At 39.3% G+C, this 17265-nt stretch overlaps 1 protein-coding gene across 2 annotated transcripts; it reads right to left on the bottom strand.

Annotated features, from left to right (window-relative positions):
- Nucleotides 1-3494: 3494 nt before the first annotated feature.
- Nucleotides 3495-13428, bottom strand: IL1A (interleukin 1 alpha). 2 transcript variants are annotated; one of them, XM_053589950.1, is made up of 7 exons: nucleotides 13408-13428; nucleotides 12570-12669; nucleotides 11509-11557; nucleotides 10365-10587; nucleotides 9183-9386; nucleotides 7328-7449; nucleotides 3495-5178 (listed from the first exon to the last, which is right to left on the bottom strand). In XM_053589950.1, the coding sequence occupies exons 2-7, from the start codon at nucleotides 12605-12607 to the stop codon at nucleotides 4984-4986; spliced, it is 831 nt and encodes a 276-aa protein (XP_053445925.1). In that variant the 5' UTR covers nucleotides 12608-12669; nucleotides 13408-13428; the 3' UTR covers nucleotides 3495-4983. The 2 variants fall into 2 exon arrangements, with proteins under 2 accessions (XP_053445925.1, XP_053445926.1); XM_053589951.1 differs by lacking the exon at nucleotides 13408-13428 and having other exon boundaries at nucleotides 12570-12723.
- Between the last annotated feature and the right edge of the window lie 3837 nt (nucleotides 13429-17265).

Genomic DNA, 17265 nt, shown 5'->3' with positions numbered 1-17265 from the left:
GAGAGGAAAGACAAGCAATGTGTCCCAAGGAAGATAAATGACCTTATAGAGCATTTTAGGGCAAGTGAGTATCACATGCCCAGGGTTGAGAGAGGGTACCATAAAAAAAAAAAAAAAAGACCACTCTGGTTACACAAAAAAAGAAATGAAATAGAAATTTTTCTTGTAAAGAAAAAAAAAAAAGCTCTCTATTGAGGTATAATTTACATACATTGAACTTCATTTTATGTTCAATGAGATTTTTTTTTTTTTTTTTGCAGTTTTTTGCTGGGGCTGGATTTGAACCTGACACCTCCAGCATATGGGGCCAGCGCCCTATCCTTTGAGCCACAGGCGCCACCCCCACTTTTTTGTTGAGACAGAGTCTCACTATGTCACCCTGGGTAGAGTGCTTCGGTGTCACAGCTGACAGCAACCTCAAACTCTTGGGCTCAAGCGATTCTTCCGCCTCAGCCTCCCAAGTAGCTGGGACTACAGGTGCCCGCCACAACACCTGGCTATTTTTGGTTGCAGTTGTCATTGTTGGTTAGCTGGCCCAGGCTGGGTTCGAACCTGCCACCTTTGGTGTATGTGGCTGGTGCCGTAAGCACTGTGCTACGGGCACCGACCAAATGTTCAATGAGATTTTAAAAAAAAATTTGTGTAAATTGGAATCATATGTTCACTCAAAAATCAGAAAAAATAGGGGTGGTGTCTGTGGTTCAAGGAGTAGGGTGCCAGCCCCATATACCAGAGGTGGCGGGTTCAAACCCAGCCCCAGCCAAAAGCTGCAAACAAACAAACAAACAAAAAATATATATATATAAAAATTCAAGTGTGCCACGAGATTAAAAAAATCAGAAAAAATATATAATGAAAAAACCCTTGAACTTATAAATCATGTAATTATTCAGAGATAAGGACTGTTAACATTTTGGTATCTATCCTTCCATAATCATTTGAATACAAATACCCTGTTTTCCCGAAAATAAGACATCCTCCGAAAATAAGACCTACTTACAGGAAAGATAAGACGTCCCCTGAAAATAAGACCTAGCACATCTTTGGGAGCACACCTTAAAATAAGACACTGTCTTATTTTCGGGGAAACAGGGTACCAGATATTTTAGATACAAACAAGAGAATACTGTAAAAATGTCTTTATTTTCCACAATGTACTATGAGCAAAATAAAAATATACTTTCCAAATTGCAGATGTCAAAAAGTAAGAGAGTCAATGTAACAAGTAAGACAATCAGGATCCAGAACAATCTAGAAAGATCTTGAAAGAAACTTGACAGGGAAGGATACATTTAAAGTTCTGAATTTAAGTTGAAAACCTATAGGTCTTCATGTCTACAAATATGAAACAACAATGTCACTTGGTCTAGACTGTCCAAAATAGGAAAAAATATATCCAACTCTAGGCTGTGCTGGTTTGACTGATCTTGAGTAGTATACAGAACTCTTTTCTGGGCAAAAAAGTGCATGAAAGATATTGGCAAGCCAATGCTAGTCAAGTTGCAAGTGAATGATTTGGACAAATGTTATGTGGCATAAAACTACATAATACCATGCAATCAAGGAATACATACATATGTACAAGTGTATTCTATATCCACCACAATAATTATTGCTGTTCGAACAATTCCATCTCTTCTAAAAGTTAAAGTAGGTATTTTTAAATGTTGGGGTAGGGGATTCTCCTGGGAGGAAGGTTAGGGAAATATCTTTTGGCTTTTTGCTCTCTGTACCTTAGATTTAAAGGCAGGGGTAGGGCTTTAGTCTCTTTTATTTAATCAATTTGGAAACTGATGTATGTCTGCAATAAAAGTCATAGCTTCTAACCAGTTCAGTGCTAAGACTGTTGAACCTCATGGTGGTGACACTCTTAGTATGTCAGTAGTGAGGGAGGTGGGGTAGAGAATATGGATAGCTGGCCCTGGAAAAATAACATGCCAAGGCCATTTCTACAACGATTCAATATTTTGCTATTAATCAGAGACTGAACAGCTATTATACTTTTTAAGACTTCTTAAATTTGTATTGCTTACTCAGTGTTTTGTATTTTCCTATTCATTAAAATATTAAGATATACTAATATTACAATGGTTTCTTAGATCTTTCTTAAAACCAAAGAACAGCAAGGAAGAAGGTGTTAATTAGCTTTTTTGCTCCAGCCAGATTTAGGCTGGAGACCTAGAAAAGTAGTGGCTGCTAAAAAGAATGGGGTGTAATGACCAAGAGACTAGTCTCCATAGTACTCTGTCTCAGTTAGGTTGAGTTTTACTGCAAGTGACAGCGAACCAAATGAAAATGGCTTAATTACAATAACATTTCTTGTTTTCTTAAAGTCTGGAGGTAGGATCTTAATATACAATGTTGTCAGAGATACAGGTTCTCTTTCTCCTTCCACTCCGCATTCCTCAATGTATGGCTGTGTCATTGGAATGGTTGCAAGGTGATGACCACAGTTCCAAGCTTCATATCCTCATAGAACGTATCTCATGCAAGAAGGAAAGAAAAAGAAAAAGGGCTTTCTTGTCTATGGCTCTCTCTCTTTTTAAAAATTTCATATTAGTAGGAGGGTACAAACAATTAGGTTACATTGTTTGCATTTGTTAAGTAGAGTCCAAGTTGTAGTTGAGCCCTTCCCCCAGGAGATTTGCCAAATACCCTCCCATTGCTTTCTCTTTTACCAGGGTAGAAAATCTCTTCTAGTAGTTGCCCTCTGTCGATAGATACCTCATTAGAAAAGATTAAGTTAGATGACTTAGTCGTGTGAAGATAGAATGAACATGATCTTAAACCAATTTGATTCGTCCTTTGTGGCAAAGTATGTTGAACTTTGAATGAAATCAGAGTTCTGGTGATCACATAGATAACCAACAGTGTTCACCATATACTTCTCTCTTTGATGTTGTTTTTAGAATTTTACCTACTAAAATTTACCTACTGCGGATGTCTTCTAAATCTGTATCTGGTTCTAATCTTTCCTAAGTTCCAGATATATTATTATCTGCCCTTTATACATTTTAACTTGGGTGTCCTGCTGGTATAGCTCAAATTATGTGTCTAGAATCACACTCATTATACTTCATCCTGAGATGTAAGGAACTCCATATTTCTATCAACAATATTGGTTAAGATGCCATCACTCATCTAATCTCCTGTTTCAGGAAGCAGGTTCATCTTCTTCGTCATTATCCCCATATCTAATTCCAAGTTCTCTTGCTTTTAACCTTGATTTCCTTTGATTTTTCAATTCAATATATCTTGTGACCATGTCTTCCAAATGAATTCTTTATGTTTTTAATGTGGCTTCATACATGCGAGTTTGTATGGATACATGAACACATGTGCTATATATGTGAATGTGAGCTTTAAGTGAACTTGGGCATATTATCATTTTTAATGCCATTTATGCATACTGGCAGCTAACAAAACAGAGAAAAACTATAAAATCTTAGTTTGGTTTTGTAAAGTAACACTAAGTATAGTCATTTATGTAAACCTTTATCATTAGTCTTTAATTACCATGAAATAAAATCACGATTAAGATAACAAATAACTATGTGTCAGATCACTTTTGTTGTTTTGTTCGATTATGATGGACAATAATGTATCAATCATGATAGTTGATAATAATGTATCACGATGGTTTGATCACAAATTTTGGAACCTAGACGAATCATTGATTACATTGGTCTCATGGCTGCCAAAGTTGAGTTCATCTCATTTTAGCTGGTGGGACTTGATTTCAGTTGCAATTGACAGACACAAGAATGTCAAGGCAAGTATAAGGACAAAAGAGTCACAGACTGGCCCAATTTTCAAACAAATAAAGTAATTGAGGTAAATTTATTATCATTATTATAGGGTCCCCAAGTACTACAATTCTGAGTTTCATGATATGGAAAAATCATCACTTGGAACAAAGTGCCCTTTTGCTAACTAAATGAAACTCACTCAGCCTGGCAAACACTGTCTGCTCTTGTTGAGGATGTCTGGTCACACTCAGAGGATGCAAGGAGCTGCCATAAATATAATAATGTTATAGTTATCTTCAATATATATTTATAAATACACATATACATAAATAATAATTAAAAATAACATTTGCCTCCTTTTTGAGGCTTAGCTTCAAGAAGTGTTTGACCACAATGATCTCACTGATAGGTATAAAAAAATATTGACACAACAAGGATGTAGGTATTATTCCCTCCAGTTTGAAAATGATAAAATCAAGGTCCTAGAAACTCATACCATTTGATTAAAGGCCCATCAGCAGAAGGCAAATGGTTGGAATGAAATCCCAGGTTTGTGGCAGGCCGGGCATGTTGGCTCATGCCTGTAATCCCAGTACTCTGGGAGGCCGAAGCTGGTGGATCGCTTGAGTACATGAGTTCAAGACCTGCCTGAGCAAGAGTGAGACCCCGTCTCTAAAAATAGCTGGGTGTTGTGGCTGGTGCCTATAGGTCCAGCTACTTTGGAGGCTGAGACAAGAGGATCACTTGAGCCCAAGAGTTTGAGGTTGCTGTGAGTAATAACGCTAGGGCACTCAATATCAGGACAACTGAGACTCAGCCTCAGGAAAGAAAAAAAAAAGAATCCTAGGTTTGTGCCTTCTCATTCCAACTGCTACCATGTGCATTTATTTTATAGTTTTCTTATGCCTCAGTCAGCCCATCTGTGTTATGGGTAGTCTTTTTGTAAGCATAGTCAGTAGCACTGGTTTTCCTAAGATTGTTATGAAGAATAATAATTAAAATGATTGGTACCGTGCAAAGTATAGGGTGTTCTTTAAGTAACAAACAACATTGCATTAATGTTGGTTCCACTAGACCTTGTTCCTCTCTTACAAAGAGGGAAAAAATTCATTTAGAATTACAAAGGCTAAGCACATACTCAGCAAATGACTAAGAGTAAAGGATTTGACTTCTTCATGTACATGGTACATACAGTCTGTCACTACTTGGTAAGTGAGTAGACTAAAAGCTAAGCCTAGGTTTCCAGTATCTGAAAGTCAGTGGTAGACGGTGGCCCCTTTGCCAAGTGCACCAGATTATCTTGCTTTGTGGCGAGATACAATGTTGGTTGGGCAACCGAGGTGAAGTAGTTCTTAGTGCCAAAAGTTTCCCAGAAGAAGAGGAGGTTGGTCTCACCATCTGTGATGATTTTGGGTGTCTCAGGCATCTCCTGCCATAAGGAGAACAGAATTCTGTTAGAGAATGACAAGATGCTAGAAAAAGAACTGAAGCTCAACCCTTTGGTACCTGGCTTTTGTGAGAAATAGCACGCATGTTAGGACTATGGCTCTAATGTGATAATATAAGTATTTCATTCATTTGTTCATTCAGCAAGCATTTATTACATGCCTATGAGATGCATAGCTCAGTCTATTCATAAGTGCTGGTTTCCTTAGTTGATTAGAGGGCGATCTAAATTACTCATGAAGACTTCCAATGACGTTAGCATCTCCCGTATCCAGTCAGGTAAGTGTAAAACAGTGTTCATGTCCTGCCTTCAACATAGGCATAAGGCATTTTGCATCAAACCCGCGCTCTGGTAATTCTAAGCTTCCTAGACATATTGACCTCCAAGTGTGCAAATTATACCTTTAGGAAAACAATTTAGTATGTAGATGACATTTATCTTTGTATTTAAGTCAACAATTGAAAGTCAAACACACACACACACACACAACTTCCCAAGTATATCAGTAGTCAAACTGTTTCAATATAATTTTTTTTAGAATGCACTCTTCCTGTGAGTATGAATGGAATCTAACAACGCTTTCATGGAAAAATACTTTCATGGAAAAACAGATTTCAAATTGCAAATTGAGATGCTTTTTTCTCACTCTTTTCACTCGAAAGCAAGTAAATATACTTTTGGAGATTTCCTTGGGGTTTCGAATGTCAGCAAGGATTTTATTTCTGAAAATTATTCCTCTCCTAGTTTTTCACATCTCAGTACACACAACTTCTCCTCTTCCTCCTGTTGATTGTATCTCTAAAATAGAGCCCAATTCTATTTTCTTTCCACCTGTTTTCCTTACCCCATAACCCCATGGTAGCTGTTACAACCTCCTAATTGGGTTCTCTACTTTCTTTCCATCTGATCTGTTCCTCATTTTAGGAAATAGAAATGAGGTTGGGACAATGCACTGTCTGAAATTCAAATGCAAGCTCTGTAAGCACTAGCCACTGCACATCTTTCCTCCTCCTCACAATGCCTTGCCTCTAAGACTGCTTCTTCTGATCCTTGAAACTTGACTTAAAGATGCTGAAGCCCTGGCATCTGGGCTCACTCAGACCCCTCTGTTTAGAATGCCCACTCCATACCCAACATGGCACACTCCTTCCTATCAGCAGCTTCCATGTCACAGGGAGCTCTACTCTTGCACTCCATCTAAATAGCACGCCCCCATTTTTTTCTGCCTTAGCACCCAGTTCATTTTCTTTACACTATCTTATATTTTCTGTTGATTTCTTGGCTAGTCTGTAGTCTGTGTCTCCCAGAAGACTAAGTTCTATAAGGCTAGGGGCTTTGACTCACCACTGTCTACATAGCTGTTGGCACTAAGCTTGAAAAATAGAAGCCTCTTAATAAAAAGTTCCTGTTGAATGAATTCATGAATGAAGCTACTGCCCTACTCTGTAGGATATCACTTTCGTTTTGCTTGATCCAGTTAGAGAAGCATACATATCTGCACAAATTCTAGCTGGGGATAGGTGGCTTTGGGCTCTATGTTTACTGAATAAGAGACATCAGTAGAGAAAACATCAAGGCTAGAGTGGCCATGCATGTGAATCTGTATGTTTGAGGGGTACAGTGGTAGTGGAGATGGGGCTGGGACAGGGGATAACGCTGGTGCCTCTGAAAAGGGAGAGGCACTGGAACAAGTAAGTCAGGGTATGAATCTTCGCTCCTAGTTTTTTGCTTTGTGCCCAGTGGCAGGTGATTAATCCTCTTTGATCTCAGTCACCTTATCTGAGTTTCTTGGAGGCCCCATTGTCCTAGTGCTTAATATCATGTAGTTCAGATTATAGCTGTCAGTAGAGATGGAATCAACAGATGCCCCGGGATGGGAGGTGAGTAGAGTCAAAGGGGGAAAAAAGGAAGAAAGTAATTTAGCTCTTATTCATTTTTCTCACCTCTATCATGCTCTGATGGATGCTACCTAAAGCTGCCTTTGAGGATAAGAAGCCCAAGTGGGCTGGTGTGGGCAGGTGGTAGGGAGGGAAGAGGATGGTGTCACCCTGCTGGGGGCTGGTGCCTATTTGGCTTATTTATAAACGTATGAGATGTCAGTGAGGGTAAGAGCCCACTAAAGACAACTGACCTTCAGCAACACTGGCTGGTCTTCATCTTGGGCACTCACATACAGTCGAGTATTTGAGATTCTTAGAGTCACAGGCAATTTAGAATCCTCTGCTGACTTATAAGCACCCATGTCAAACTTCACTGGTAAAGAGAAGAGCCAAAAAGAAAGTAAATACATTGTATTTGTATAAACTCAAAGGCTTATGTAGATTTTATGTGTGTTTGTATGTAGGTGTGAGTGTGTGTGTGTGTGTGTGTGTGTGTGATTAGGTCCCCATCTATGGTGTGAATACCTGGAAACCAGGAATGGAGTGCTGTACATCTTTGCATCCTTTACAAGGTCTACCACATTTACCAGGCAGGTGAAAACTTGGTTACTGTTTTTAGAATTTTCTATGTTGGATGAATGCTCTTATTCATTTTTCTCACCTCTATCATGCTGTGATGGATGCTACCTCAAATAAATATTTATTGAATCTCTCATAATTACATTAGTGAGATAAGAACCTGTACTTCGTTAGATCAGGAGTTCATAATGACGTAAGGTGGAGGGGTTTAAAGAAGCTGATAGTGATAGTGAAAAGTGGTTCAGTTTTCCTCAGAGAATGATGTTTGATAAAAGCTGTAAAATTATTTATGCCTATTGATCTATAAGTATAATATATAGAAGAATAATGTATAGAAGATATTTTCAATGAGCTATTTAGAATAAACCCAAGAGACCAGCAGAGCAACATAATTGAATACTCTAGTGCCATTAAAAATGGCAAGTACATATATGATGTCAATATGTGGGAAAATTGTATGAAATAACATTAAGTAGGGAAATAGAGCACAAAATAATTTGTAAGTGTTGTAGAATGGAAGAAATGTAAATGTTGTAGAATGTTAGCTGAAGTGCGTCCAATCAGAAAAAGTTTTGCTTATTTATCTCACAGTTGCCTCTTTGGATATATATTTTTTCTTTTTGAGACAATCTCTGTCACTTGGTTTAGAGGGCTGTGTTGTCATCATCGCTCACTACCACCCTCAAACTCTTGGCCTCTCAAGTGATCCTCTAGCCTCGATCTCCCAACATACTAAGATTACCAATGTGAACCACCACCCTGGATCTCTTTGGATCTTTAAAAATAATTTTGTATACTGTTGATATGTCCTAAAGCTAAAACATGTCCACCATGAAAATCAGATCTGTGAGACAAAATTTCTTGATTTTTTCTTGATTTCATTTATTATTTAGACCATATTTACAGCTTCTTGTTGTTTTGGCTCACAATTATCAAAAATAATAAAGATCTTCCTACTTTGGTGTTACTTGTAAGTTTGATCTGTGGGCTTTTAAAAGGAGAGTGATTGTTTTTCATTAGTTTCTGGGTAAATTTGAGTAAGTCATTTAGCATTTCCAAGCATCAGTTTCCTTATCCTTAAAATCAAGGGTAAGAACCAAGAAGACAACAAGCTTTGTACTTCACGGTGTGCTCTCAAAGATAAGAAATTTCTCCCTTGTGGATCTTCTAGAGATAGCTGAAACTTCTGTCTTTGCCTGAGATTGTTTTTTTTTTTTTTTTTTTTTGATAGGGTCTCTACCTTTTGCCTGGTCTAGAGTGCAATGGTGTCATCATAGCTCACTGCAGCTTCAACTCCTGGGCTCAAGGGATTGTGCTCTTCCACTTCCCAAAGTGATAGGAATACAGGTGTGAGCCACTGTAGCTGCCTTTGCCTGAGATTTTTACCAGGAGTGATGTGGTTCAACCTATTCTAGAAGAACTGTGCAAACCAGGAATCTAAAGAAGTGTATTTTTTGAAAGAAGAAAACTTGAAATAAGTAAATAAGCAAATAAAAGGAGAGGAGGATCACAGAGTTGGCCATTTACCTGCATCATCCAGATTATTTAGTGCAGCAGTGGTGAGGTACTGATGAGAGTTATCTTGAATTACACTTTGATTGAGGGCATCATTCAGGATGAATTGGTGTTTGATGATCCTCATAAATCTGTATTTCACATTGCTCATGAAATTGATAGGTACTGACCTGGGCTGTACTGATATGGGCTGTACTGACGTGGGCTGGATGATTTCTAAGACGATTAACACAAGTTCAGATTGTTGGCTACATATAAACACAGATGATTTATACACTCTAGTACAAGCATAGGCAATAGCTCTGGAAGGGATGTTATGAATATTCTAATCCAGGTGAGGAACAGAGAGAAGTGAAATCACCCAGTCAGCAGTAGAATTGATTCTAGGATTATCTTGAATCTTTTTAAACTTTGATTCCTCATGCGATAGTTTTGTTGTTTTTTTAAAAATGAGATTGTTAGTGCAACTTTCTCATTTTTCACTGAGGGTTTCTAAGTGACCAGGAAGACTACCAGTGTTCCTCCTCTGTATTTGCAAATGAAAGAACTCAGCAAAAAAGGAATACATTAAAAATTATATATGTCGCAGAGGGGTGTACTTTCCACCTTTCTGGAAAGTGCTATGTGTCAATAGCTTCACAAATCCTCGTGGCTCTCCAAAATTCTACTTCTAGGAATTTATTCTAAGAAAATAAATGGTGGCAGAAATGAAAATGTATTGATATAGATGTTTATCGTTGCATTACTTATATGGACACAAATTAGCACTCTAAAATGTTCTTGATGTTGCTAAGTGAAAAAAGCTAGAAATAAAATTGCGTATAGTATAATATATAATAATAATGCTAGACACATTCATATGTGTGTACACACACAGAAAAGTTTTAAGGAAACCAAACACGGTGCTGGCAGTGATAGACTCAGTATATAACTGCTTTCTCCAGAAAGTCTCAAAGTCACATGACCTTTACAATATGGCCCCCAAATTCGCCCATGAGTAAGTATTCTAGATCTAGGTCACTGCTAATCTCTCCCTTCTGGAGTAGGATCAAAATTAATTTGCCTTCCTTATAATTACCAATGCTTGGTTTCCCTCTTGTTATTCTGATTCAGGTTCTATTTTCCACTATATTCTATTGTCCCTACTTAACCTAAAACTGGAAGGCAAGGATGTTATTGTGCTTGAGGACTTACCTTCTTCTCTGTCATGTGAAATGGCCTCCAGGTCATCATCAGTGATGGGTTGATTTAAACTGAACCGTCTCTTCTTCAGAACTTTCCCCTTGGCTGTTACCACCACCACACTCTCCTTGACGGTATACCCTGATCCCTTAGAGGTTTCAGAGGCACTGAGACACATAAATTGATCCACGCAGTCTTTATGATGTGAGCCATGGCTTGCATCATAGAAGGATTTCTGTGAGGAAGGACAGTAGAGGCTGAGAGGCTGCCATGGCCATGGAATGAGACTGTTTTTAGTAGGAGAGATACTCAACAGACTTAATGAGAAGGTTCTTTATTTGGGTCTTGGTTAACTTTTGCTTCATCAGTCCTCCCTCCCTCCTTTCCTCCCTTGCTCCTTCTCTCCTCCTCTCTCTTCTTTCATTCCTTCCAGTATGAAAGGATGTGATTTCTTGGGCAGACTTTTCCATCTATTTACATACTCAAAAATGAGATGTTGTTATTAAATAGGTTGACAATGATCTTATTGAATGGTAGCCTTCCAATTAGTTCCCTCTAAGGAAGTTAAACATCTACTTGATGATGTTCAAAATATTTTAGATACTCCTTTGAGGACAGCTGTTAAAGCCGGTATCAGAGACATACAAAGTGGTGCTTTATGCTATGTATTTGTGGTCTCCAAACACAATAACACAGTTCGATGAGTGACTATAAATTTCGCACTATCCATTGTCCTGCTTCCTCTCCCTCAGCTTCATGGACCATTATGTTTGGAGACCTAACCTCTGTTGGTGTCAGAGAGGGTGACCACAACATACCAGGTTAAGAGCCAGACTCCTCGTGAAATGGAATGAAAAGGTTGTCCCAGGATGGCATAACTGACATCCTAGTGAAACCTGACTCAGGAGACTCCAGCTCTTGGGGACTTGGGATAATTCTGCTCTATTCTGGAAAAAGCTGGTGAGCATGAAGAACACCATCAAGTATTAGTGTAGAGAGGCAGAGGTCTCCCTTATACTGAAGGAATGCAGGTCTTTGGACCTCTAGTGAAGATAAAACAAAAGCATCTAAGATTCACATCATTGCTATTCTCTTCTGATGAAGACATTACTGTGTCAGAATAGCAATCCCATAAGAATTACAATCATCTGCTCACCTGATTCAGACAGAGCTGGTCAAAGGTAGAACTGTATTCTTCATTTTCACTGTTGAAATAAGACGATGAAAATATAATTCTGTTTGTTATTTCACTCTGGTCCCCGAACAATGTATTTTAATGACCATGTTAACATTGGGTAACACCACATACACACACACACACACACACACACACACACACACACACACACAGAGCCATTACTGTCATCTTTGAAAATTAAGGGCTTCTATACATACACATACATATGGTAATTCATACCTCTCTAATTTGGAATTAGTGATTATCAGGGTAGGCCTTGAACTTTACCTCTGTTTTATCTACAAAAATTAAGGTTGGCTAATAAATTGAAGAACTTTAATTTCAGGGGAAAATGCTAAGCTCCTGAAGAGAAAAGAAATACTTTTGAAGCATCTCATTTTTGTTTTAACCAGATAGGTTATATGCTACACATTGTTTTCAGGTATTCACTAAAACAAATTTAATAATTCATATTTGGTAAAATATCCAGACAACATTTTGACAGCCTAGATTGTGTTAGTATTTAGTATAAATAAGATGAACATCATGTTAGTTTAAAATGTTCCATTATTTTAACTTTTCATTCATTTACCTTTTTTCTGTGTCTGAATGATGTTGGGCTGTGTGTGTGCATGAATTAGTGTGGCCAGATTGCTGTGAAGCCATTTTCTACTGCCAGTTGTGATCAAGTTTTCCTGACAATGGATTGCCTCTCAGGCAGACGATTGAAATCCATTCTTGTTTCAGAGCATGTGAACTCAACCGAGGCTGTGTCTAAGTTGATGTTGAAATTCACAGAGGATTCAACAGACCTCAAAAGTAATTTTCCTAAAAGGCTGTCTTCCTGTCAATGTGATCTCAGTTTAACATGATGCTTAGGTTTTCTGCGTCTTCTGTGAACCTGCTCTGGCTCCAGGGATAGGATACATCTTCTTTAGCCTCTGCCTCTTTAGCCCTTCTGGCCACTGTAATGTCTAGCCAGATTCTGATGATCCTTGAACTCTTTGTTAAATCACAAGAGATAGAATCTTATTATTTACCTGTAGTAGTCTTCAAACAGGTCCGGAACTCTGGCCATCTTATCTTCTGTAACGGAGAACACCAGTGGCTGTCTGCTGAGCCAGCCTCTGAATCAGATGCCTGCAAGGAGAGACACCCCCACTTTGTGCTTCTTGAGAAATTTCATTGAATGACTTAGTCCATACTCAGAATTTTTCCCATTCTTCTTTTCACCCCTCTGAATTACTAATTTTTTTATATAAGTGATTCCTTGAATTATTTTTATGTGCATCTCTCTCCTTTATTAGATTGTACACTTTTTTCTTTCCATGTCTTTTAGAATGATTTGTTTATTGTGATATTGTTTATGTGCCGAACGCAGGTCTTGCACATAGTAGATATTCAATGAAAGTTTGAATCAGTTAAAAAATAACCCCAGAAGAATGAGGTATTTCCTTACATAGATGATGCTAGCTGGAGAGAGAGAATAAGAAGTGTTTGTTTGGTGCTCCATGATCACATTAATGTACACAGCTATGATTTAATAAAGAAAAAAAAAAAAGAAAGAAAGAAATACTCAATTTTCTCCTAATAGTTTTTGGTAGTAGAGGTTCCTTCCCAAGGGAAGTCTCAGCAGTACCCGCTGATGCCCTCACAGGAAGCTAGTCCTGCCGTCCCTCAGTTCCTCAGCAGGAAAGCAGAGAATCATTTTCTGAAATCTGACTGTGATTCTAGCTCACACACCAAACCGGGGAGAGACAAGAAATGAAAGAAAGGACAGGCTGTGGTTTTAGAAAAGGCAGGCAGTCTGAGAAAACAACAGCTGAAGGGATAAGCAAAAAAATACTTTAAGAGCCAAAGATGTGAAAAGCACAATACCTTTGCTGACTCAACGCCAATGAAATGACTCCCTCTCTGGCTGGAAACTTAAGCCTGAGTCAGGCTTCTGGACCTTTTGTAGTCTTCCTCAAGTGGGCGTGGCCACAAGGGAAGTGTGTCAAGGGGAATTCAGTTCTGTTCTGTACTTTCCTATGGTCATTTAAATCGATACTGGCTAAAATAATGATAGATGGCATACAGGATAGCATTGTTGTTTGCAGGAAGTTATTAACTTGTTTCATTTACTTACTGTTTTGCTGTATATGATCACGAACATTATAAACATGTAGTCTTAGAAAAAAGGAAGAAGAGCAGGAAACTTACGAACTTTCTAAAGATACATAGAGGGGAGGAAGGGAGAAATTCTGAAATCAGAAGAGTAGGTGGTTAGATTTGGAGAGGAACTTAGCAACTGCAGTTAGTATTTTGGTTTAGTTTGTTGATTGTGCCCACGGGCTGCGTGTGAATTGGCAGAACATTTAACTCCCCCTGGCATTTAGTGGGAGGCATTCGAAGGAAAAGGAGCCATCTTTTCAGAAGAGGGTGGTTTGCTTGGATAAGGCAGGAATCACTCTGAGTATGGGGTGACATCCTTCTGGTTAGGGCAAGGTAGAGGAGAGAAAAGTTATATTCCGATCACAAAAAGGAATATTTTTACTCTCCTGAGTATTGTCAACACACTTCCTCCAGGGTGACAGAACTCCAGCCCAGAACTCTCAACCGTAGCCTTACAGAAAAGTGGCCTTCTTCCAGAGCCCAAAGAGAAGTCTGCTCTGCTCTAGGATAAACCCAAGGTGTGTGAGGACTGCTGTGGACTCCACGAGGTATGGGCTAGGCCCCTGTCAGACGCCAGTGCCTAAATTTGCGAATGGAGGTTGGGAGAAAGGAGGGCATGGAGTACTAATGGGACCGTGTCAGTGCTGCCTAGCTGTTATTGTTAAAGTCTTTCTCAATTTCCCGAGGCCATCCTAGTTTAGGCAGTAGAATACCAGATTCTTGGCAAATGGATGTTTCCTAGTTGGGAGTTTAAGCCATGTAAATTTTAAATAAAAGAAATGAGCCAGGTAGAGTGGCACATACCTGTAGTCCCAGATACTTGGGAGGCTGAGGCAGGAGGATTGCTTGAGCTTGGAGGTTTGAGGCTGCTGTGAGCTATAATCATACCACCCTGGGCAATATTGTGAGACCCTGTCTCAAAAAAAAAAAAAAGAAAGAAAGAAGGAAATGGATGGCAGAAAAGGGTAAAAGAAAGAAGATAAAGAGAAAATGAAGACTGAAACTAGTAAAAACAAGCAAAACAAGCGTGGGACTGGGAGTAAAGTGGCTTGTGTGAGTTGAATGAAGTATTCTCTTTAGTCCTATTTACCTCTTTAAAAAAAAGGCATTGTTAGATGATCATAAGATCTATTTCGTCGGGGGGGGGGGGTGGCACCTGTGGAGCAAAGGAGTAGGGCGCTGGCCCCATATGCTAGAGGTGGCAGGTTCAAACACAGCCCCGGCCAAAAACTACAAAAAAAAAAAAAAGATCTATTTCAGGGGAAAAAAAAATCTATGATTCTGATTCCAATGCTCAGTCTAATTTCTCCTGACTTGGTATTCTAACACAGTAGTTATAGCAAGAGGCACAGAAGTAACTGGCACCTGGAAGCAGGGGATGGAAGTGTAGGACCAGACTGGGGTGGAAGCCTGGGTATAGTATCAATAGTGATGGCAGCCAACTCTCTACAGTTCTGCTTACCTTGGTTACTCTTCAGATAACTCAGAAATGTTAATCCTGGTCCTTTCCTCTGCCTCCTGAGGATCTTGTGAGAACTATTACTGAGGAGCAATTGTAGAGCACATCATGAATGCGGCTGCTATGGAGATGCAACTAAACAAAAATAACAACAACACTAATGATGGTTCAGTCACTTGGGAACCTGTATAATCATCATCGTACACCTTACTTCACTAATGAAAATATTGCTCTTATGAAAATATTGATTTGAGGTTCAGCGCCGGTAGTACAATGGTTATAGCTCCAGCCACATACACCAAGGGTGGTGGGTTCGAACCCAGCCCAGGCCAGCTAAAGCAATAATAGCAACTACAACAACAACAAAATAGCTGGGCATTGTGGCAGGCTCCTGTAGTCCCAGCTACTTGGGCGGCTGAGGCAAGAGAATCGCTTAAACCCAAGAGCTGGAGGTTGTTGTAAGCTGTGATGCCACAGCACTCTACTGAAGGCAACATAGTGAGACTATCTCAAAAAAAAAAAAAAAAAGAAAGAAAATATTGATTTGAAAATTTTAACATGGAGGAAATTTTCAAGTTAAGGCCGCCATTGAAACCTTAGAGATACATAGTTTCTGGGAGCAATGCTTAGCACCTCTTTAGTAATCCAGGAAAACACCCTGGCTTGTACCGTCAGTGGCAACACCCATCCTGTCCCCATCCTCACTTCTCTGTAGTAGAGAATTCCCCAAATGTGGTTGTCGAATTTCTTAAGGAGAGTTTGGTTGAAAAGCAGCCAACTCAGGTTAGAGGACTGCTCAGCCTTTTGCTTCACATGAACTTTTTGAAAATGGGTTTTTAAAGGAAGAACAGGGTGGGCAAGGGTCAGAGAGTGACAAGTCCTTGCTTTGTTTTGGGGAACTTGCTTTTCTGGGAGTATGAATAAAGGTTGACCAGATGTTCCTTCTGGGGAAGGGGGAGACTTCTCCTGCAGCCTGGGGGTATATGTTGGGGGCTTGTCCTGTGATAAGAGATTTTGGGTGGTTTCAGACACCCAGCTCTGAACTCTGAGGAGGCCTTAAAAATCTTTCTTGAGTCACTGTCACCTAAATAATTCAGATAAAGTGTTATTGTGCACTTATTCTGTGCCATGGGTTTTGCTAAGATTCAGCATTTTTCTTTCATTATCCCCAAATTAGATATGTAAGATGAGATGATATACGTTGGGAGATGAGTGGATATACTTCGTGAGATCAAAGCTTATGGGTCCAGAGAATCATGGGGATGCTTTTCGTAGGACAATTGCTTTAAGTGACCAACCCAGGATCACAAAACTGGCAGAGCCAGCACTTAAAATTAGCTTCTGATGCCAAGCCCAATCTTCTCTCTCTCTCTCTCTTTTTTTTTTTTGTGAGACAGAGTCTCACTCTGTTGCCCAGGCTGAAGCCATGTCTTTAGTTTAACTCACAGCAACCTCAAAATTCTGTGTTCAAGTGATGCTCCTGACTCAGCCTCCTGAGTAGCTGGGACTACAGGTGTGCACCATGAAGCCTGGCTAATTTTTCTATTGTCAGTAAAGACAGGGTTTCCTTCTTGTTCAGACTGGTCTGGAACTCCTCAGTTTAAGCGATCCTCCCACCATAGCCTCTTAGAGTGCTAGGATTACAGGCCCGAGACAACATGCTGGGCCCTAATCTTCTTTTTTCACTGCATATATACGCTTGAATATCTTATCACCAACAATGCCAAGTGACAGGGCTGAAAGAGATCATTGTTAAGGTCTTCCCCACCTCAGATGTTCTATCATTCAGTGATTCTATGATCCCTGTAACAAAACAAAACAAAACAAAGAAAGAAAGAAAAGTGAAATATCTTCCCTCCCTCTCTTCTCTTCTAATAAAATCTCATTTTACTCTGTGATATACAGGATCAGAATGAAGGTGGCTAAAATATAATTGAGTATATGGTCAGTGGTGGAGTCTGGATGTGAACTTCAGTGATGGTCTTGCCATTGTACCACAAAGATAGGAAACATCTGCAAACATCTTTGGAACCAACCTGAATATTGTCAATGGAGTTGGGCCAGACAGAATCACTTGAATGCAGAGAAAAATACAAATGCGAATTTTCAGGGGTATGCAATTC

Source organism: Nycticebus coucang, chromosome 4 (genome assembly GCF_027406575.1).
Source record: "Nycticebus coucang isolate mNycCou1 chromosome 4, mNycCou1.pri, whole genome shotgun sequence".
Taxonomy (NCBI): domain Eukaryota; kingdom Metazoa; phylum Chordata; class Mammalia; order Primates; family Lorisidae; genus Nycticebus; species Nycticebus coucang.
Note: the sequence above shows the minus strand (reverse complement) of the source record. Positions and strands in the feature narration are given on the sequence as shown.